Source organism: Nyctereutes procyonoides, unplaced genomic scaffold, assembly GCF_905146905.1.
Source record: "Nyctereutes procyonoides isolate TBG_1078 unplaced genomic scaffold, NYPRO_anot_genome, whole genome shotgun sequence".
In the NCBI taxonomy this organism is placed as follows: domain Eukaryota; kingdom Metazoa; phylum Chordata; class Mammalia; order Carnivora; family Canidae; genus Nyctereutes; species Nyctereutes procyonoides.
In genome coordinates this window covers 50,143,649-50,166,387 of record NW_026575049.1, presented here as the reverse complement: position 1 = coordinate 50,166,387, position 22,739 = coordinate 50,143,649, and the positions used below count along the sequence as shown (strand labels likewise).

General features: G+C 58.5%; 1 protein-coding gene across 1 annotated transcript in view; it reads right to left on the bottom strand.

Annotated features, from left to right (window-relative positions):
• Positions 1–584: 584 nt before the first annotated feature.
• TTC7A (tetratricopeptide repeat domain 7A) overlaps positions 585–22,739 on the bottom strand; it is a 110,704-nt gene continuing 88,549 nt past the window's right edge. Inside the window, exons 17-20 of the mRNA XM_055327989.1 lie at positions 22,467–22,564; positions 20,970–21,104; positions 13,327–13,529; positions 585–2,676 (exon numbers count right to left, since the gene is read on the bottom strand). Of these exons, the coding sequence (XP_055183964.1) occupies positions 2,455–2,676; positions 13,327–13,529; positions 20,970–21,104; positions 22,467–22,564 (658 nt within the window). The 3' untranslated portion in view covers positions 585–2,454. The remainder of the gene's footprint in view (positions 2,677–13,326; positions 13,530–20,969; positions 21,105–22,466; positions 22,565–22,739) is intronic.

Sequence of the window (22,739 nt, the reverse complement as noted above, 5' to 3'; positions counted from 1 at the left end):
AGTCCTGGGGGCGCACCCCACGATCCCGTGGGGCACATGAAGAAAACAGAGCTTCTACGCAAACTTCAGTCATCCTTCAAAACTTTGTCGCACGTTTGTGTTACATGTAGTGTGCCGAACGGGTGTGACCTGTTCAGGAGCGTGTTGGTGTGGAGGGCACAGCGCAGGCAGCTGCTGAGGACGCGTGTGGCCGGGATCCTCACCACGCGGCTGTCTCCTGGTGCTTCTCCCCACGGGCTGAAGATGCTCCACCAGCAGCGCCCGCAGGACATGCTCCGTTCAGGTCATGGGTCTGGCCCTGGCCTCCCCCCGCGGGGCACTAGAGGCAGCAGGGGGCTCAGGCCCACCTGAGCTCCAGCAGCCTGCCTGGCCCCTCTGCCTCCGTCCACCCCCACCCAAGCTTCGGGGCCTGCCTGGCCCTCTTGGCTCTCCCCTGCTCCAAGCAGTCTCTTCCTGGGCCCCGACCCCCGTTTGTGTGACCTGCTGGGGTGACTGCTCAGGCCTCTCCTCCTGCAACACTCCCTCCTCACTAGGCATTCAGGGCCCATTCGGGGGTCCCCGTTGGATGGAATGAACACGCTGTATCCCTCTCAAACGTCTCTTTATTCAAGACCTTTATTTCAAACCGCCAGCAAGGTGGCCCAGCCCTCCGAGGCTTCCCCCAGAGGAACGCTGCAAGCCGAAATGCACTTGGGGCCCTGCCTATTACCAACTGACTACCAGTCTTGGGCACCCCGAGGCAAATCAGTAGCATTTGCTCTTCTCATTCAGTTTTATTTTTTTCTCACAGAATTTCAGAATAAAAATAGATCTCTATCATATATATATCTCTATACCTCTATTTATACACACATGGAGACAGAGATCCTTCGGCAGAGCGAGGGATCTGGCGTCCTCTGCAGTGCCGGTCGCCGTGTGGGAGGGCCAGGAGGGGGCAGGCCCTCTCGGGGGGAGGCACCCAGGGGTGTGCAGTGCTGAGCCAGTGTGGCCGGGGCGGGGGATCTCCAGAGGCCACCCACCCACCCACCCCCGCCCCCGAGGAGCAGACTGGGCAATGAGGAGCTAGGGCAGCCCTCGCCCAGTCTTTCCACACACCCTAAGAGGAGACAGCCGTACCAGATGGAGCTTTAAAACTAAAACCCAAAGTGCAGATAGAAAAGGAATTCCCTGATGAGCACTCCCCCCCCAACCCCCAGGGACGGGGAATAACTTCTTGGGGAGTATCCCAGCAGGGCTGGGGGAACCAGCAGGGAAGATACCCACCCACCAGCCCCCGGCCCCCTGCTGACGCTCCGTCCCCTCCTCTGGTGTCCAGTCCCCACTGGACCTCAGGCAGGGGGAACTGAATGGCCTGATGCAGAAACGGGCTGTGGGTGGTGAGAGGTGCTGGGGTCAGCCCTGGAGACACCCATCTCCATATTATTATCCCCAGAGGGTTCTGCATGGTACCCATTGCCCAGAAACATGAGGCCTGAAGGGGTATGTTGATGCAAGGTGTGAGGAAGAACGGGTCCAGCTGCCATGTTCGTACCCTGGGGTCTACGGCCTAGGCCTAAGGAGACCACTTGGGCAGGGGCAGGTTTCCAGAAAGGTGAGCATGGCAGAGATGGGAGAGGAGTTTGGGCCAGGCACCAGAGGCCCAAAAGGCACTTGGCAGCAGAGGGGAAGAGCAGTGGAGCTCCACGGGCAGAGGGGCATCCCCCAATAGCCCAAACCTGGGGGGGGGGGACACCCAGAGATCTCACGCTCTTCCCATTTGCCAGCAGAATCTTCCAGCCCTGATGGCCCTGGGCAAGACCTGAGAGTTATCTGAAACCCTGTCCTGAGGCTGGGGCTGAGACCAGGGCCCTGGGGCTCACCCGCTACAGAGGCGCACGTGGAGGTGAAGTACACTGGGACGCTCCCCCACCCACACCCCCAGGGAACGAGTCTGGTCACCATGACTCGAGGTCACTTGGGGTTCAAGCAGACCGTCTCCCGAGGCACTGGGTTAGGAAGTGGGGAAAACCCTCATGACCTAGTCAGAGGGCAGTTGGTGGGGTTCATCTTTGGTGTGGGAGAACAGGGAGCTGAAGTTCTAGGCTAGCACCTGTGCAGTCACCGGGATCCCAGGGTGGGGGATGTGGAGAGTGGCAGGTGTCGAATGGGGGGTTCTAGACGCTGGGGGGTGGTTACGAGGAGGCACAGACCCTCCGGGGCAGATGTTCCCAGGCTGCTGTGGCTTCCCAGCCTCTTCCTTACTCATAAATGCCACCATGTCTGTCTGAATCCCAGGGAGCAAGGCATTTGCTTTTGATGCAAATCTGCCCCCCCCCCCCCCCCCCCCCCCCCAGCAGCCCCAGGAGGGAAAGCAGGGCTGGAGCGGGGAGGCGAGGAGACCTGGCCCAGAAGTGTTCCCTAGGCGTGTATTTCCCTGAGCCCCGCCCTGGGGGGGTAGCCCGTCCCCCCCAGCCGTCACAGCTCTCTGGGGATGATGGAGAAGGGCAGCACGGGGCTGCTGGCCTCCAGCTCCAGGGCGGTGAGGAAGCAGTCGACGGCGGCCTCGCTCTGGCCCTGGGCCTGCAGCACCTCGCCGAGGCCCTGCCACGCCTCGTGGCACGTGCTCTGCCTCTCCACGGCGTCCCGCAGCACCTTCTGGGCCAGACTCTTGTGGCCCAGCCGGCTCAGCATCAGACCCTGCAGGGAGAGCACGGGCGAGGTCACTGCGGGTGTCCTGGCACCCCCCTTCCCGCCCAGCCTCCCCGTCCCGGCTCCCCCATGGGGAGAGCTCTGTCCCTCCTGGCCCCAAGGACGGGCTGGCAAGTAGCGGATCCCATTACAGCTGGAGGGGGGGGCGCACTCCTGGCAAGTCCCCTCTGGCCTTCACTTTCCTCAGCTGTAAGTGGGAAGGGCCCAGTGCCCACCTGCAGGGCTGTCACGGTTACAGGAGTTAGCATTGGGGAAAGCGCTGGAACAATGCCTGACATGCCTGAGCTCTCAGCGAGACAGTCTGTTACCCAGAGGCCTGGCCACCCTGCCGTGGAGCGGCCCTTGTCCCCAGGGAGGTGGGGGCGGCTCCCTGGCCTGCCTCAGCCACGCTCTTCCTGGGGACATCGGGGTCCTGGCACCCACCGCCCATCCCAGCCTGGCCTGGCTGGCGAGGGTCCCAGGAGGGCGGGTGCTGGGCAGAAGGACGGCCTTGGTAAGAGGGGTCAGGGGTGGCTGGGAAGCCTGGTGCTGCTGTTGGTCTCTAACAGCCCTGCTGGCAGGGAGAGGAGGTGACAGGAATCATCACAAAAGCCTGGGAAGTGAAATTGGGACTGTGTCCCTTCTACATCCTCTTCTACTCGTATTGAGGAGAGTGCAGGGAGGTGGGAGGACAGGGTGGTGAGTGAGGTGGGGGACCAGGACCCCCCCCTTCGGCCTCCCGTCCCAGAAAGGCTGCTTGGCTCCATCCCACTGATCTGTGTTCTGGCCCTGAAAGGAGGCATGGGGTGGCTGCATGGGGGAGGGGGGCCCCTCTCATTCAAAGATTCGAGGTAGAGCCTAACACCACCTTTCTGGACGGGCAGGGGCTGGGGTGCGGGAGAGGAGCCTCCCGGTGCCCGCCCACTGACGGCCCTGTACATTTTTAGCTGGAACATTTTCCTCCTCACCACGCTCCTGGGACTTGGGCCCTCTGTTGCTATGGCGACCCACTGGGGAAGGTGCACATGCCCGCTCATTTCATAAAGTCCTCGGAGAGCCTGGAACACGACCAGCTAGGCGAGGGCGAGAGCTGGCGCTCAGGAAGCGCTAGGAAAAGCCTCACCCTCTCCGGAGGTGGCGGCCAGGGGTCCTGGGTCCGGGCAGGAAAGGAAGGGGGCGCCGTCTTCGGGCGGCCAGGGCCAAGCCATGCAAGGGAGCCGGAGGGGGTGCAGGGCAGGGGAGCGTGGACCCAGGGCTGCCCAGGACCGGGGTGCAGTGTCCAGCCTGGCCAGCAGGGCCCAGGCCACGGGGCTGCCCGCAAGGCCCTGGAGCTGCACCCTGGGCAGCTCCCCATGCACCGGGGCCCACAGGGAGGAGGGAAGGCGGGCGGGACCACAGGCCGCTACACACCAAAGTTAAGCACCAAAAATGGAAGGTTTGGGCTGCGTGAGTGCAGGAGCAGCGGGGGACAGATGGGGAGGCCGGCAGGGTCCCCCGGGGACGGGCGGGGCCCCAGTATGGTTCTGTACGAGCTCCGAGCTCCCCAGGACAGCCTGTTTGCAAAGGGAGCCCCACCACTCAAGCAGTTCGAAAACCCCTGATCTCGAGGAGAGTGTGCGTGTCTGGGAGGGGCCAGATGTGTCCGCAGGCTGAGCGGTGTGTGGTGTGTGTGTGTGTGTGTCTGCTGGTTTTACTCTCAGGAAGCTTTGCAGTAGGCTCCTCTGCATGTTTCACATGGAGAGAAAAGCCAGGGCTCCAGGGCTGGGGGCTCAGGGCTGGGGGCTCCAGGAGACCTTGGCTGGGCTGGAATCCCAGCTTTGCTACTGACGCCGCAGGAACCGTGGGCAAGTGGCCCGTTTTCTCTGAGCTGTGGTTTCCTCATCTGTAAAACAGGGAACGGAATGCTACCTCCTGGGGGGCACTGCTGCAGAGTCTGCAGGGATGACGTGGAATCGTGTAGTCAGGGCACCTGGTGGGCAGACAGCAAAGGGACCGTCCCCAGGATGAGCAGAGGGTCCTGTCGGAGGGAGGAGTGGGAGGAGCTGCCCTCTCCAGAGGGCAAGGCTCCCTCTGTGGGCCAAGACTGGGGCCCGGGGTGGGGTTGGATCATGTCCCCCATACCCTGGGGTGCTGACCTCAGAGCCTGAAAGGAGACACCGGGCTGGGGTCAGGCTGGGGCCCCAAAGCCCGGAGCCTGTAACAGGATCTGCTGCCACCTGCCTGACACACCAGTCTGTTCGTGTTTGGTAGCAACTCGGAGCTGTTTGCTGCCTGACAACTGGGCAGGGCCCGCCTCGGGAAGACGGGAGGTCTCACCTACTCTGCGCCCGCCGGGCGCTCTGCCAAGGGCCTGCCATCACCCCCTCCCCCGGCGCCCCCACCCCAGCGGCCCACAAAATAGGTCTCCAGGGACATGGTGGAAACGCGGTTCCATCCAAACGTCCCTGATGACTCTGCCCTACTCTGGCCATGGGGCACCCTGAGCCAAGAGAAACCAGACCTGCTGGTGACTCAGCCTCTGACCCTCACCTGGGAGATGCCACAGCCATGCTGCCAGCCGCAGCAGCTGGAAAGTGATGTGCAAGTTGCTCATGGCAGTTGAGCAATGCACCTTTGAGAGGGGGCGAGGTTACCGCCACTCAGGGAGGGCAGGGCTGTGGCGGAAGGCCCCAGAAGTTCCCAACTTCATCCATCCCTCCTTCCCTCCCTTCCTGGATCTTGGGGAGGGGAGAGCATCTGGTCTCATCTCAACGACCCAGGACCTGCTCCCCACCCAGGAAGCCCCCCAGGATCGCACCTCCCGGCTACACCATCCCCTTGAGGTTGTGCTCCCTTACTGTGGGCTCTGGTGTGCGATCCCTGTCCTGTCCCTTCCCGGGCTGAGAGGGACAGGGTCTTCGGCTCCTGCCTGCTTTGCTATTCCCCACGGGAGTCAGCTCTACAGAGCTGGGGAGGGGGGGCGGGGGGGTCCTGGGTCCCAAGCCAGGCACACAGACACGTGCACGCTTACCAACCGGCTTAGGGCCACAGGACACGCAGCCTGAGGGGGACCCTCCCTGTTGGAAGACGTGGCTCTCTGCGGCCTGGGATGGGGAGGAAGGAGAAGGCCCCCTGCCTTCCTTTTTCAGAACCGCTACTGTACACCATGTCACCTCATGAATTCAGTGCCCAACACCGTCCCCCAGAGGGAAGCAGCAGTGGGAAGGTGTTGGCTGCGTCTGTCTTGTCTTCTTCTGGGGGCAGGCCTGCCCTGGGAAGCAGCCCCTTGCTGTAGGCCAGCTGCAGGCCAGCCGACAGCTCCCTCCCTATCCCTACTCTCAAGTATTTATAGAAGTTATTTTGGGGCACATTCCTGGGATTCTGTAACAGCCTTTCCAGCTGGGAAGCAGGGAATCAGCTGGAGGCTGCTGGAGCCTCCTGGTCCCAGGAGCCCTCAGCGTGGGGACCCTGGGGCTGCAGGGAGGAGCCTGGGGTGGGGCCCCCTCTGAGATCCTCACCCACCCCGGGGGCTGACACACCCTGCGGGGGAGGCCCACATTCCAGCCCAAGCTCAGGAGCTCAGGCCCTCTCTGGATGCCAGGTTCTCCCAGGTGTGTCAGCCTCAACCTGTCCAACCTGACTGGGAATGAGGCGTCTTCTCCAGGCTGAGAACAGAGCCCACAGATCACCACCTCCCTCGTGGAGCAGGGCGCAAATCCTCCTAGACCCCGCCCAACACCTGGTTGACCAGCTCTCCTAGGCTTTCACAGGAAGAGCCCCTGCTGCCAGAGCCCACACACTCACCTGGAGCCCAGCTAGGTGGGGGGCTTCTGGGGCAACAGAGGTGGCTGTGCCCATGCCTCCCTTCCTCCTGCCCCTTCTCCCCCAACCAGTGGGCCTCTTGGCTGTGGTGGGGGTTGTCTGTCCTTGGGGGGCCATGGCCAGGCTCAAAGATAAACACTGGTTTGAGAAGGAAGCACATCACCTCCTGGGGGGCTCCCTTGCCAGCTCCCATGCTGGGCTGGTTTCAGGTTCTGGGCCTCCAGAGGCTCTGCTCACTCTGGAGCACAGGTAGGCCCTCAGGGCTAGGTCAGGAGCCTGGACTTGGGGTGCTCAAAGTGAACACCCTGTGATGGGCAGTGAGAGGGGGCGCCATGGCAGCAGCTCTCCTCTCTGGGCAGAAGGCAGAGCTGAGGGGAGGGGGTGCTGGCCCACTGGGCAAGGGGAAGGCTGGACTCCGCTGCACCTTCCAGACATGGGGAGTCTTTCAGACCAATGATTTTGGAGCTAAATTAAGCGAACGGTGCTGCACTATTGTTCTGATCCGAGTCTATGACAGGCTGACAGGAGGCTTCCCTTCCACATCAGGGAGCTGAGGCCTTCAGGAACCCACAGGTAAGCCCGAGGCTTTCCAAAAGTCCTGAGCCAGAGCCCAGGGAGCCCGCCCTTCACCTTCTCGCAGGTGTCTGAGCCTGAGGGCAGGTGGTGTGAGCTGGGGCTGTGCCAGCCCAGGAAGGAGGCCGGTGGACTAGGGGTACCCCACACAGTGAGCCTGCAGAGCTCCCTCCTCCCTCCCACTCCGCTCTCCCACCAGGGAGTGCAGACCTCAGGCAGAACTGGGCAGGGATGAGGGAGCGAAGGCAGGATAAAACCCACAGCACTAGGTCGTCAAATGGCCAACAAGACGTTCTTGCCAAACAGAGTGAGGCTCCCCGTCTACAGGAGCTGGTGGGGCGGCGCGACTGTGGAGCGGGCTGTGTGCGTGTGCCTGTGTGTGTGTGCGTGTGCGTGTGAACTCAGGGTCCCTGCGCAGACAGTACAACACAGCACAAGACTTCTGGGCTTCCTGTGGCTTCCGGCCACCTGCACCCCCTAGGCCACCGGCCATAGCGCGGGAAGGCGACAGGAGGGAGCAGGTGCGGAGCCCGAGACCCTGGCACGTTGGGCCCCGGGAACCAGAAGCCCTGCTGCAACGTGTGCTCGCAGGGAAGCTTCTGAGGGTTTCACTCTTCAGCTGCTCAGGACACCTTTCGTCCTTAACGTCAGGAAGCAGAGCTGAACCAGCCTGGCCTGACAGAGGCCAGAGTGGAAGGCCATGTGGGGCCTCCCCAGAACCTGGCCTTCCCTCCTCTTCCCCAGCAGCCTCAGATCCCCAGCAGGGCCCTTTGGCTGAAGAGACCAGCCGTGAAATGGCTCTGGCTCTCACCTCAGACTCCAGCCTCCTGAACAGGCTTCCCCTGCACCCAGCTCAGGTTGGCCTGGCCTTGCCCTGGGGATGCTCTTGTCCCAGCGACAGGGTGCTTGGGGCCGGTGTCCAGCACATCTCTGCCTTGGCCGGAGTCGCCTGATGGGCTCGGTGAGGACCGGGAGGCTCTGCTGTACTGAATCTCTGGGGATTGGCTCTGGGCCTCTGCCTCCTTCTGCAAACCAAGAGCATCCAAGCCTGGCCTGGGAGCTCAGCTTCCAAATGGAAAAGTAAAACTAACCCCAACTACTGGCCGTTAACTTACAGAATTGGTTAACCTCATTTTAACCCGAGATCTAGGGCTTGGCATGGTGACTACCATTTTCCAGATGAGGACGCTGAGGTACCAAGAGGTTGAGGGGTTTGGTCAAGGTGGAGCAGTGAGTATAGGCAAAGCAGGGTTCAGGTCCAGCTCAGTTAGAACCAAAGGCTGTGACACAACCTCCAGACACAAGCTGGCTCTGATACTGGGGCTCAAAAACCATCCCAGCCAACCAGCCCCAGAGGCAACCTATAGGCAGCCCTGCGGCCCCTGGTCCCTGCCCAGCACTCTTTCCCTCCCTCCCTCCTTAGTACCCTGCTGGCACCCTGGACCACCAGGCAGCCTAGGGAAATTTGGGCCAGTGACCCCTGCCCCACAGCATGAGCAGCCTGGCCAAAGGTGGGGCTCAGGTTTAGGCCACGTGCCACCACGTCTTCCACATGAATGCTGACAAAAATGCCGGGTGTTGATTTATCTTTTCAGAGCGCTGAGATCATCTGAGCACTAAAATCCTCCCCTTGAGGTCACAAGGGCCGAAATTATTATGCCCATTAGACAGAAGTGAAAACTGAGCCAGTGAAGGGAAGTAATCTCTAAGAACCCTGGGAACACTCAGGCTGGCAGGGCTGGCAGTCCCAGTCCTGCCCTCCAGGGTGGGGGGATGGGGCCTGTCAGGGGAGGGGGACTGCGGGAGCTCCCTGCCACCAGAGTTGACTTGTTTGGCCTTAGAGAGCAGAGCCTGCGGTTAGATTCCTGGAGCACCTGCAAAAGGCCCAACCTCAGAGCCTTGGTCCTGGCTGACTCGGGCCCCACCTTGGGGAGAGGCAGGGATGGTGATGGGGAGCTGGTGGGACGTGGGGGATGCCGTGGCAAGCCCCAGCCTGGGGAAAGAGGGACCAGAGGTTCTGGGGACAATTTGGGCTGGCCACATGCTATGGCTGTGCCCCCGAAACCCCAAACCTACTTGAGGGACGAGACAGCAAACTCCACGCAGGGAGTGAAAGGGAATGAATGCAGGGAACTCATTCATTGCCATTCTGTCACCAGGACTATGGATGACAGAAACACACTGTCTTCCTGTCCTTCCCGGAGCATCTGGAGAAAGAAGAGGCGAGGTCACAAGGCCAGGACTGCCTCAGACATTACAACCCCAGAAATTACATCACAGGAGTCAAAGTTCATTTAGGGCAGTTTCCCTCTTCTGCTGGGGTGCCATGGAGAGGGTTCTGGGGGGACAGGGCAATAGAAGCCTGGAACTCTGTCCCAAGAAGGAAGCATGACCACAGGCAGGGGCCAGTGAGGACCAGGAAAGCCTGGCCAGAGGGGTGCCAGGAAACCCAAGAGTCCGTCTTGGGAGAGCAGGGTGGGGTACTGCCCACAAACGCAGGTGGCAGGGAGGCAGCGTGCCTGTCCACTCATGGCTCAGCCAAAGGATGGGCGGAAGGAACGAGTCTGTCCATGGCTAGGGCTAGGGGCCCTCCTACCATTAAAGTCAGGTGACCTCACAGCCTTCCTGGGTTCCTGCCTTCCCCAGGCACCCCTGTTCCCTCGGAGATGCAGAGAGCCTCCTGGAGGGTGGCGGGGCAGAGACAGGCTCAGAGAGAGATGGGGGTGCAGGCTGCCTCTGACTCCTCTCCACCAAGCCCATGGAGCCCTCTCTGACAAAGTGTCACCTGGGGGCTGATTCCTCTGCTGATCTCGGGAAGGGCCCTGCTTCCTTTCTCTTGTTTCCTCAGGGGAGGCAAGTAGAGTTCAGGGTCCCCCTCTTAACGAGATTCTTTAGCGCATAGATTAAGTGCTGAGCACCCAGGCTGAGTGCACAGGGTTTCTGGCCACTGGAAGGGAGGCCAAGACCGAGCTGGCAAAGACGGTCAGGACCTGCTCCTGAGATTTCACTGGGAATTTCCAACTGCAGAGAGCATGGCCTTTTCTTTCTGCACCTGGCCGTCTCCTGAAGCAAGCTGGCCGTCCCTGAGCCTAGCAGAGGGGGCAGCCGCCCGGCCAGGGCTTGATGGCACGGACTCCTCTGGGGGCACTGCGGTGGCACAGTGGAGAGACTCTTCCCTGGCAGAGCACGGCTAAGCTGGTGTCTCCTGCCTGCCTGCTGGGTGGAAAAGCCTGAGCTGAGCCCAGAATGGAGTCTGAAGCATGGAAACGGCTCCCCTCACAGCCAGGGCAGGGAGGACGGTGAGACGGGGAGAGGAGAGAACCTGCTTCTGGGCCAGAGTTCATTTTCTTAGAAATGCCTGAACACAGCCTCCTAAAAGCAGTAGCTTTTCACTCCCAGCGGCTTTCTCTGGCCTCCCCCTAAATCTCCCATCCCATGCACACAGTTCCTGGCCTTCTGGTGTTTGATGATCCTGCCCTAAGGATTGTAAGGCTGATCTTGGCACCCACACAGCTCCCTGAGGGATCCATAGCTCTCCTAGCACAGGCTGGGTGGCCGTGCTCTCAGGGGAGGGGTACCTCTTCTCTCCTGGCACCTATCAGAGGCCAATGTCTTCACAGAACTGCAGTGGTGTGGCATGGCCAGGATGTCCTTCTTGGGAACCTGCCTTGGCAATGACCACATGGCAGGGGTGGGGACGGATACGCCACGTTCCTTTCTCTGGATAACTCTCCAAGGATGCACCAACTTCCAGAGTTGACAAAGGCTGAGACAACTAATGTATCTCATTCTTTACCATTTTTACAATGAATCCCTTACATAAATGCCAGGTCGTGGCTCCCCTCATGTTGTGCCATCGTGGAAAAGAGCCCAAGGTCACAGAGGCACTCAGTGAGAAGTGCTCCGATTGATTAGCAATGTCTGTCATGGGTGAGGGCCTGGAGAGTAGGGCGTATATGCTGTTTTGCCTTCTCTCATGTTGCACTGCAGACCTCTAGAAGCACCTTCACGTGCATCACCTCATTTGATTAGAACTGGTCTAGGAATGATGAAGATTATTATTCATCTACCGAAGGAGATGTCAGGAACGTGGAAGTTATGCGTGCCTTTTCCTAAATCACCTGAGTGAATTAGAGCCAGAGCCAGGATGAGATCCCAGATGTCCTGAGCCTAAAGCCAGCCCAGGGAAGGCACTTACATTAGGGAATACTGGAGAACAACATGCCAAAGTGTTCCTGTGTCTTTGGGAGAAGAGTGCTTCGTAAATCTTCTCCAGACTTGAAATTTGCTATTCCTCATGCATATGTGTGGGATGCTGGCAGGAACAGAGCATGTGGAAAGCGAACCGGCTGCCCACGCCAGAGCAGACTGCCCCTCTGCTGGCCTGTAACTTTAACAGTGGGCAGGCCTGGCTCTGACTCGCTCTCATTCCATCACATCGGCAGGGCACCCCAGGGAAGAGAAAAGGGACCATTTCAGAAACATCTGTAGGGAGCCACTCTGGGCCGCTCTTCGGTTACCATGGAAACCCACCCTTGGAACTGGCTTCAATTTCGGGAAAAGAGCTACAAACAATAACGAGCGTAAATGAAAAATGGTACACTGTGACTTCAAAGTTGTACCTGTTATTGGACTTCATCGGGTTTTAGGGACTGAGACAGCAGACCCCGAGCCCCGAGCGCAGAAGGCAGACATCTCTGCCTGGCTGCAGGCCTAACGACACAGCCCACTTCCTCCCTCCCAGCCACCCTAATCAAGTTTCTGGATGTGACCTCCAGGGAGGCATTTATCACAGGAGCTAATGTCTGAATTGCGGGAGGAAGGAGGATGTGCCTTGCAAAAAACAAACATTTGCTGAGCAGACTGCAAGGCAACACAGAGCCATGTGGAGGGGAACGTGGGCCAGGGTGTGACGTCACCGCGTGGGCTGTCTTCAGCTGGCGCAGAATATTCACATGGTCCCAAGGGAGAAATCCTTTTAGGGATCGGGCAGCAGGAATAATAGCTGGGAGGCTCTCATTTGTTTTGGGGGGCTCTCGGGAGGACCTTATAAAGATGACCTGGTCCAGCTCCTCCCCCAAGTAGTGTTTCCATTCTCTTGGCAGCGTCCTCACCAGACGACTCCTGGGTTTGTACTATTCTGAGAGCTATACAGTTTTTCCTGACACTGAGCAGAAATCGAACTCCCGGTGGCTTCTCCTTATGAAGGAATCAGACCCCTTTTGGCAATGATAACCCCCCAGCCATCTGGAGTCATTCTGATCCCTCTGGGTTCTACATGTGGCAGATGTCAGTGACGCCCTCATGGCCACTCCCCTCAAAGAACTCTCAAAGGGGGAAGTCTGAGGTGGAACCTGCACCCTGACAGGGGAAGACCGTGTTGCTGTTGGTGTGCTAAATTATACTTCAAAACCCACTGTGCCTATGCAGGCCTGTACACTTTCAGATCATTACATTTCTCCTGATGACTTGCTCTCTGAAAGTAGCTAGGGAAAAAAATAAAAAAGTAAAAGTAGCTAAGGAAGGAAGGGAAAAAATGGTTATCCCTACAGGTCTACTATGCCAGCTGTCAGAGCAGGTACTCAATAAATGTTTCCTGCACCAGAGGATCCCCATTGCACAGATAAGTAAAACCGAGGTTCAGAGAAAAGCACCGACTTGCGCACGATCGCCCAGAAAGAGAATGGCAAGGCCAAGCCAAGAATACCAGCATCCTGCTCCCAGCCTCCAGACCTTCCCATAGAAAGCTGCCGAGCCCTGGGCACCTAAGTCCTGAGTGCCATGTTCCTGGACTGGGGGCTGCCGGGCCCTCTTACCCCCCACCGCCCCCAGGGGCCATTTTCCATGTGTGCTCGAGTCAGGCCTGACATGACAGCCCAGCTCCAGACATCCCCAGAATGCCACCAAAGAGGCATGGAGCTCCTCCGAAGTGGGCGAGGTAGCCCAGTGATCACGGAGGGCCTGGGGACTCCCAGAAAGCAGAGCATTTTGCCTAGAGTGTCCAGGGCGAGGATCTGATGAGGAATCCCTTTGGGGTTATACTGCTTTATAGAAGCTTAGAGCAAAAAGGAAGTCACAAAGAATTATCAACTCATCCTAGATTTTTTCATCAACTCAGGCAGGCTCTGATTGAAGGGGAGTGGCCTGCCTCCAAGAGCCAGTTGTGTCTCCCAACAGAGCAGGGAGGAAACCACCTCCCCCCCAAACACCAGGGGACGCAGACAGTGGAGGGGGAGAGGGGAGGAGGGCCCTGAGGCCTTTTTCAAGGGTGGGGGACTGACTCACCAGGCTGTGCATGATGCGTACACTGTCAGGGTTCACTGTGAGCGCCTCCTTGTACAGCTGCTTGGCCTCCTCCAGACTGCCCTTCATCTCGGCCAGCCGGCCCCGCATGTAGAGTACCGAGTGCGAGGTGGGAAAGAGGCCTGCCGCCTCCTGGATGCAGAAACCTGCTTCCTTGAGGTGTTGCTGCTCCATGAACAGCTCAGCTGCGAAACCAGAAGGACAGCAGGAGGTGACAATGGCAGGAAAAGTCAAAGGCAGAGGTCCCGTCCCCGTATCTGACCATCAGCCCCCAGAGTTCGAGGGTCTCAGGTGATGGGCCGGGCTGGCCCTGGGCCATGGGGGCAACAGCAGGGAATGGTTTCTGAGCACTCACCCGGGTCAGGCACCGTGCTACCCGCCCCACACAGACCGCCTCTGCCGACACTCACTAAAGCCTATAGAACAAGCACTTTTATTACCCCCCTTCAGGAAGGACGACACTGGGCACAGAGAGGGTAGGGAAGTTGCCTAAGGCCATGGGGAGAAGTCAGTTGTGGAGTGGGGGTGCGCATCTGGCTGTCTGACTTCCAAGCCTGGCAGTGGGGGCACGGGCGGTGTCCGGAAAGGTCAGGTGGCTTTGTGCAGTGTCTCTCCACCAGAAGACCACGAGTCTGGGGGCGCGGGTGGAGGCTGATCAGGGTGAGGCAGGTGTGCGCTCCCGCACGGCGCACACTCCTGGGGACTGACCGTGGGCCAAGGCCTGCTTCTGCCAAGTGTCTTCTCTTACTTACTCCTCCCAGCAGGTGCTCTCATGCGCACTGCTGCTAACAGACCAGTCCCTCCGTGGCAAGGGGCAAGGCAGCGCTGGGCTCCTAGCAGCTCTGGTCTCCCTCTGAAGCCCAGGGCATTTGCTGCACTGAGAGAACAGGGGAAGCCCACGCCTTTCACCAACAAGCTGGAAAGATCTGTCCCACAACCAGTTTGCCTTCTCCCCCAGATCAGTGGAAAACGGGGCCATCTCCGATCCCAGGCCAGTCCACATAAAGGCACATTTCAGGGCAGCCCGGGGGCTCAGTGGTTAGGCCCCTGCCCTCAGCCCAGGGCCTGATCCTGGAGACCTGGGATCAAGTCCCACATCAGGCTCCCTGCATGGAGCCTGCTTCTCCCTCTGCCTAGGTCTCTGCCTCTCTCTCTCTCTCTCATGAATAAATAAATAAAATCTTAAAAAAAAAAAAGGCACATTTCAGATCCACGACGCACGGGTACACACCCCCAGCAAGTACTTTTAGAAGTAGGTTGGCTGGGCTCAAGGCTCAGCCCCATGGCCCCCTCAGCCTCCCGCTCCTGGCAGCCCCGGGCTCGGCTGCCCCTCCCTGGTGCCCGCACACAGATGGGAGCACAGAAGGGCACGCAGAGCCTGGCTTGTGACTCTGCCAAGAGCTGTTCCTAGCACAGGCCAAGGGCTGAGGTTACACTAATTCAGGTTAGGTCTAGGGCGGGGTGGATGACAGACATCCCAAAAGAAGCTCCCAGAAAGAGATGGAAAACCCGGACCCAGGCATCACGTCTTCGTCTTCCTGTTCCAACAGGCAGCAGGAAGGAAGCCCAAGGCCTTGCCTGCAGCACTCGGCGCCTGGGGTAGTCAGCATGAATGTTGCCTAAGGTTCATTGTGTAATCAAGTAGCTTGCCACATCCTTTTAATACTACCGAGGCCTTTTAGAGCAAGGGAACTCTTTTTCTCTGGAGGAGACCAGAATTTGAAAGAATTAAGTAAACAGAGGAGCCAGGCCCCCATGATAGGCTACAGAGAAGTGCAGGCACTTGTCCCATAGACAGCCTGAACGGCACAGTCCCAAGGCAGAAAGCTCGGGAAGGTGAGGCCAGGAAGGGCGGGCTTGGAGCCAGGGTCTTGCAGGGAGGGCTGGCCCGAGCTCAGGGGTTTGTCTAGCTTGGCCTAGGCTCTTCTCTGCTCTGCTGTTGTGTTCCCTTCTGGAACTGCTGCCAGGGGCTCTGAGCAGGCTGCCTTCATAACTGAGCATCCGGTGTGCAACGACTGAGTACTGACCATGTGCCTGGCCCTCCCAGGAGGAGAAAGAGCGGAGGTGGGGGAAAGAAGGGGGATCTGGGACAGCTGAGCAACCAAACTGCTGGAGAGTGCCAAGGCAATGGAGGGACAGGTGCTAATTCTGAAAGCTCGGGGCACTTAGAAGGGGTCGGGTCAGCTGTGCTGGTGTGGTCAGGGAAGACTTCCTGGAGGAGGCAACATTTGAGCCGGGGCCTGAAGGTGCAGGGATGGCTGGACTGACAGAGAAGGGACGCTGTGGCGACCTGGAAGGCTGGACTCCACTGAGATCCAACTCCCCAGGGTCACCGGAGGTGAGGGGAGAAGCAGAAGGAAGTGTGTGGTGTGAGTGCTGGGGGCCCGGCAGGGCTGCTTCCTCTACTACATTCGAGCACAGGCCCTTCACTCCCGGGCCCTGCCCAGCAGGCCTGCCCCAGGCCTGGCCCACCGGCCTGCCTGCTCCTGCCGTGGCTCATTAAGCTGTTTACAGCTTGTGGTCCTGTCTTCTGAGTCCCTGTCTCTGGAGGCTGATTCTGGTCTCTCCCTTGGGGACTCCTCCCAGTGCTTTCATATCAACAGATTTCAATTACAAGGATCCCCACCTCTCTCTTGCCTTGGGGCCCTGGGCCCTGTCGGGCTGGCCACACACCAGAGAACATGCCCTGAAAAATAGGTAGGGCTGCTTTGGTCCGATGGACTTCATTACCAGTTAGGCAGGAAACCAGATGACACAGAACAGAGCCAGAGAAGTGAGGTCCCCTGAGGGCTCCTGGCCGCCTCGCACACAGTCCCTGGCATGCTCGGCCTCCAGGGTGGGGCCTTTGACCCGCAGACCGGCCCACAGGTCTGGGGGCTGCAGGACACCCCTTCTTCCCAGCCTCGGCGTCCCTGGGCAACTGTTTTACCAAACATGGTGCTCCCCAGCCGGCCAGCCTCGGCTGCTGCAGGAGCTGCCGGTGGCACCATGCCCGTCCACTGCCCTGATTTCTCGACCTCCTGGCCTTGACTGCCAGGGCCCTGAGGTACCCACCCATCCCGGCCTCCCCGGCCTCCCCTGGCCTCCCTGGAGGAACACTCACTGTTACTGGTCTTTGCCTCGATTCTCACTCCGGGCCACCACCCCAGCAAACAACTTGCTGTCCCGATTGTCGAGGGCCCCTCTACCATCCCCTCACCTCTGTTTCTCCCTCTCTCTCCTCATTTCCCCACTTGTCTCATCTTCCTCTCTGCCTACCCCTGACCTCCCCTCCTGCCTCCCTATCTCAGCTTTTCTCCCTCTTCCGTCCATCTCTCTCCACCCGCCCCCCTCTGCGCTTCTCTCGGCAGGCTCCAAATGGAAAACATCTGTTCCCTGGAGCTTTGCAACAGTCCCTTTTATTATTTTTTTCTGAGGCATCCTGATCTAACCCTGCACCCAGAGCTGGTTCCAGTCTCTCTGCTGGAGCCAAGCCCCAGCCGCCCCCAGGTTGGGGGATGAACTCACTCTTCGCGGGCTATTTGCACACCCTCTTTGCAGGGAGGGCCTGGTCCCGGGGCTCCTCCTGAGTTGAGGAACAGGGTGAGGGTGGCGCAGGGTTGAGTCTAAGGCCTTTCAGGGGCCTCCCCACATGAGAGGTCCTTCCCAGAGACTCACTGTGAGACCAAGGAAAGGAGGGCCACCCAGGCTAAAGGCAGAGATGCCTCGAGGAGCAGCTCAGGAAAGAAGCTAAGGTTAGGCCCTTAGCTAGCCTTGAACCCCAGAGGGGATCACCAAAGCTGCCCTAAAGGAAACCAGCGTCCTCCCCATGGAGCAGGCCTTCAGGACCTATGGACACCCAGGATAAAGGGGAAGGGAGGGAGGCAGACAAGGGAGGGGTGAGAGAGCCAGCCAAGGAACCCAGAGAGTAATGAAAGGAATCCAAAGGTCTAATGGCGTTGTGCAGGTGGTCTGAGACCCTCCACCCCAGGGACCTGGCACGAGTCAGGGAGGGCATGGCTACAGGGCCTGAGCTCCCACTTCCTGTCCCTGAGTGCTCAGCAGGGAGGAGGGGGTGTCGGCACAGGAGGGAAGAAGAAAAAGCCAGAGCAAGGGAAGAGGGGACGTGGGAAGAAGGCACAGAAGGCAGGAGGGAGAACAGTGGGGAGCTGGGAAGAGGGGAGCATGAGAGAAGATAAAGAAAGAAAGGGATGAGAAATGAGGGAGCCGAAGCAGAAGAGAAACATGCGGGACCACCAGTAGGGCAGAGCTTCCCCTTTGACTGACATTTTGGGGAGGGGGGAGCAGAGGGAGACAGAGAACCCTAAGCAGGCTCCACGCCCAGCACCGAGCCCATAGGGGCTCGATCTCAAGACCCTGAGATCAGGACCCGATCAAGAGTCAGATGCTTTAACTCACTGAGTCACACAGGCGCCCCTCCCTTGACTGTAACTTTATAATGAAGATGATCTTCAGACAGAGCCCTGGCCACCTTGCCCCAGCTCCGGTCTGCCCAGCTCACAGCTGGGGTAGCTTGTACCTCTAGGTGCCCAGGGCCTCCTGAGGACGGTCCCCCTGCTGAGAAGCCTTGGGCAAGTTCTGCTCTGCCCATTGCACCAGGGGCTCTGGGCATAGATTCGGCCTGGACCAGTGGGGGCACTGGCTCTTGCTTGATGCATCCATCCGTCTAGCAGCTGGAGCTCCGTGCCCAGTACCCAGACACTGTGAATCTGCTGTTTGGGAGCTGAGACTCGGGCCAACTTTCCCTGACGGAGGGAAAGCCCATGGCCACCTGTGAGTCCCCGGCAGGAGAACTGTCCCCTACATCCATGTCCCTCTCTCTAGCACAACATTAGCTCCCAGAGACAGGAGCTGCAGTGAGGGAGGGAGGTGGGCCATCCTGTTCTTCCGAAAGGCACCTCCCGACATGCATGCAGGATCCAGGAGCATCTGTGAGGCCCCGTGCCTCTCCCACTGTCACACGGACCCGCTGCCCAAGAGGCCACATTCCTGTAACTCATCTCTCAAGTGGAAGCTACCCTCCCCCTCCGATACTTGTCACATCTGACTGAAATGGGACGGAGGCCTGAAGAGGGCAGGGAGGAGGACAAGAGTTGGGAGGGGAAGGATACCATCCCCTAACCAAAGAGGGGGGTGTTGATGGAGCCTTACTGCCCCAACAGCCTGGGATGCAGTTTATCCTGAACGAACGCAGGGGGATGAGCTCCTTCCAAAATAATAAAAGACGACGTTCTTCCCTCCCTGCACATTTGCTGCAGCTGCTGGCATCGTCAGGCGGGGTGGGGTGGGTGAGGGTGGGGATGCCGGTGACGATACTCTCAGCCCGACCCCGTCAGGTCAGGGGTGAGGTCAGGGAGACGTTTTTTGCCTCGGTGATTTGGTCCCAGCAGCCCTTTATTCGGTAAGTGCTCGGCACATGCCTGCTGGTGATGCCGAGGGCTTACAGAGGGCAGACTGCTCCAGAATCCTCCCCTGCTCAGAAGGGAAAACCTGGGACACTCTTACGTCCCTTTCTGGCTGTGGCAGCTGTCGCCCACTCTCTTCTCCTTTTCTGTGATAACGACAGAGCCCCTGATTTTTAATGGGGCATACGGACAACCAGGACAGGGACATTTCCCAGGGTCCTTTGCAGCTAGGTGTGGCCATGTGCCTACGTTCTGGCCAATGGATCATGAGGGGGACTGATGTATGCAAATTTCAAAAATATGTCCCTAGAGGGAGGGGCTGCCCCCTTCTCCCACTCTTCCTGGTTATGCCCTGGAAGGTGAACGTGATGAAGAGCTGTCATGGATCACAGGGGTGAGTGTGACAACCCTATGGAGAGCAGGGCCCTCAGAATGGAAGGAACCTGGGTCCCTGGGCCAGGAGAGCAGAGCTGTCATCCCGGTCAAGGGCGCCATCTCTGAACTGTTACAGAAGGACAACAAAGCGTCTATCTTGCAGAAGTCACTGCCACTTTGGATTGGTCACATACACCCAAACCTGTCTCCTAAAGCCACCCCACCCCACCCTTACCTGGCACCCCATTCAAAGCATTCACAATTTGTTCTCAGAGTTCTCTGGGGGCTGAGTATCTAGGATAATGTCCAGAGAAGAAAGGCCAATGTGCAAATTACTGAAAGGCATGTATTTATACTCATAATTCCCAAGCCTGATTACAAGCTTCAGGAAGGCCATGATTTAAGTTTTCCTGGAGTAAGTTACCAGAACATACCAGCACCCTGAGCGTAAAGCAGCATACCTGAGCAACGGAAAGCAGGCTTGTGAAATGCAAACATGTGTTCATTTGCTGATGGAGTAGACAACGTGTCATTACAATAAAGGCCTTGGTTGAGCAACGCCCAACCCCTGGATCTGATGGATCACTGCATTACTGCTACACTCCTTGAGGCTGGTGGAGGCCCAGGGTGGGTGCGGCCTTCTCCCCCAGGCAGGTGGAGGGGCGGGGGGTCCAGTGCACCCTTCAGGAGCCATGCTCCCTCTGTTCTTAGAAGGAGATGGGGGTGGGGGGTGCAGCCCGGGTGGCTCAGTGGTTTAGTGCCTGCCTTCAGCCCAGGGTGTGATCCTGGAGACCTGGGATCGGGTCCCATATCGGGCTCCCTGCATGGAGCCTCCTTCTCCCTCTGCCTGGGTCTCTGCCTCTCTCTCTCTCTCTCTCTGTGTATTCTCATGAAAAAAAAAAAAAAAATCTTAAAAAAAAAAAAAAAAGAAGAAGAAGACAGGGGCCCCTGGCCTCAGGGGAGGCTTGTTTAATATTCTTCTTCCTACTTAGGATGCAACGAGCTGGCCGGGGAGCCCAGCCCTCAAATCCCCAGCATCCTGAGGGGCCCTGAAATGCTAACTGTAGCAACGTTTGCATTATTAAAACGCTTCCCTGTTTAGCCTAGGATCCTGGTCCAATTTCTTCCCCCCAGATTCAGAACCTATGGGAGAGAGGGGAAGGGAGTACTGCATGCTAATGGGGCCCTCTGTGAAATCCAGACAGTGGGAAGCTTTGGATTCCCAGGTAACCACATTCTGCCTCTGACTTGCACCGTCCGCTCGCTCATCTCAGGAGCTCTCTGCCTCCTCAACAGTAACTGACTCCCAAACTCCATGGTGGCAACAGGGCCAGCTGCCCAGCAAGAGGGACCGTCACCTGAATGGCCACCTCAGTGTTACCAGCCCTCTGCCATCACTGAACTACACCACCAGATTTCACTTCTGCTCTAGCTATGTTCTGAGCTCTGAGGTTTGAGCTAGTTTTACTAGGAGAAGGGGAGCAGAGCAAGAAGGAGGGATGGGGCCTGCTTTTGGGACTGAGAAGGCCAAGCATCTGTGTGGTCTTTCCTCAAAGCTTCTTACATTAGTCTTTGCTGCCAGAGCCTTCCCCCAGGTAGGCAGGCAGGCCCTGTCCCCATTTGATGGAGAAGGAAACCCATAGCCAAACAGATTGAACGACTTTTCTTGGGCCAAGCAAAGAATAGCTGGAATTAGAGCTCCAGGTTCCTGATCCCCAGGCCTTTCCACGAGTACTGCAGTCTACACAGCCCTTGTCAGGGGTCTTCACACCCCCACACCCCCTCCTCGAGGGCAGGATATGGCTCTGCAGATGGGTGGGTGTCACTGGGCCCAGGGACACTCACCAGCCTGGAGCCAGATCTGTTCCAGTGTGGTCCACAGCTGCATGGGGCCTTGTTTCAGTACTGAGCTGGGCACAGTGAGCTCTGACATGGCCTCCTCCAGCCGGGAGGCCGCAATGGATGATGCTCGTCGAGAGCCTGCAGAGCAAGAGGGAAGGGTGCTGAGCAGGACAGCTCCAGCGGTGAAACAGCTCACAGATGCCCTAGGAAGGGCCCTCCTCGTACCCTCACCCACGCTGGGATGAGGAGCTTGGGAGGGGCAACCGGGCAGCCAGCCCACTTCTAGGAACCTATCACTAAAGAGGACAGTCCTAAACATTGGCAAAGGTGCCTGTAATCCTGAAAACAGAAATGACCCGAATGTCCAACAATAGGGAGTGATTCAAAAGATCCAAAATAAGTGAGTTATCATCGTACAAGACCCTGCAGTTGTCATACTAACGACACAGAACCACGGATATGGATGCAGAAGGATGTTCACGGTATACAGTTAGGTGAACAGAAGCAAGCTGAAAAGGTGTTTGATCACATTTTTCTAAGAAGGAAATACAGGCCTGGAAAAAAGGCCTGAAAGGCCACAATTAAGGTCTGGATGGTGAAACTGGAGGATTTTTCTCTTCTCCATTCTGCGCTCTGTTTTCACAGGTGTCTATTATTATTTCCTCTTTACAAAGGTCCCACTTGAGATTGTGCTGTGACGGATGCTTGGGTGACGGCTCAGGCCAGACCCTGTGCCCTCTGGAGAACCCCCACCCCTCCGTCCATGGCAGTGCTGGTTGACATGGGTCCTTGCTCAGGAAATGTAAGCCACTGACATTTATAACTCACAGGCAGGTGAAACACGAGCACTACCCCCCCCCCCAGGGGCAATAAAGGTGCCAATAAACTCAGGAGACCTACGGGCAAACCACAGATGGTTTCAGTTTAGTGACAACCAAGGTGGAACCTGGTTCACGTCCACAGAAGCGGACAGAAGGAGCCATACCACTAAATACAACTCCCTCACGCTCCATTCCCGTGACTGGTTCTTGTGCCTTTGCCACCATTCCGCTTTAATGAGGTGTTCATCTGAAACAGTCCGCTTTGGGCTTAGAGCTGTAAGGTGAAGCTCAGCTCCTTCCTTTCTACTTGACTCCATCTACTAAGGACGCTTTGGTGGGAGACCCTGGCCTCGGGCTTAGCCTAATGGGAGGCGGTTTGTGGCCTCCACAGCCGGGCTCTCCACCCTGGCTCCTCTCTCGACACCCCTGCCCAAGAGGCAGGGTCCCTCCCTTGCCTGCTCCCGCTGCTCGCTTCCCACCCCAGAGCCAGATGGGCCCAGAAAGATGCCCAACGGCAGCTCCTTAGCTCCTCAGCACCAAGGCTCGGGAGCTGCAGCTGGCTGGCAAGGAGCAGGGTGGGTTTGGCCAGGCGGGCAGGTGCCACCCTCCCCATTCGTGCTCAGGCTGGGGGAGTGAGCTCCAGGCCCACACGGACGGCTGCCCGTGGGCATGTTCTTACCGGAGTCTGCATCATGTGCATCGGGCAAAGTCAGGTGCATTCCGCTCTGCTTCTTCAGTGTGACGCCCTCGCCGAGGCTCCCGTCCTTTTCCAGGCCTCTGAAAGGCAAGGGGAGGCCAGGCCCCAGTGAGGCAGAGGGCTGGCAGGGAGAAGAAGGGGGCCTTGTGCCAGGCAGGCAGGCTCTGGGGCTGAGAGTTTAGGCCTGGGAACTGAGCCAAAGCTGGGACCACCAGGAGGGATGGAGACCCCCAGAGTGGCAGGACAGACCAGGCC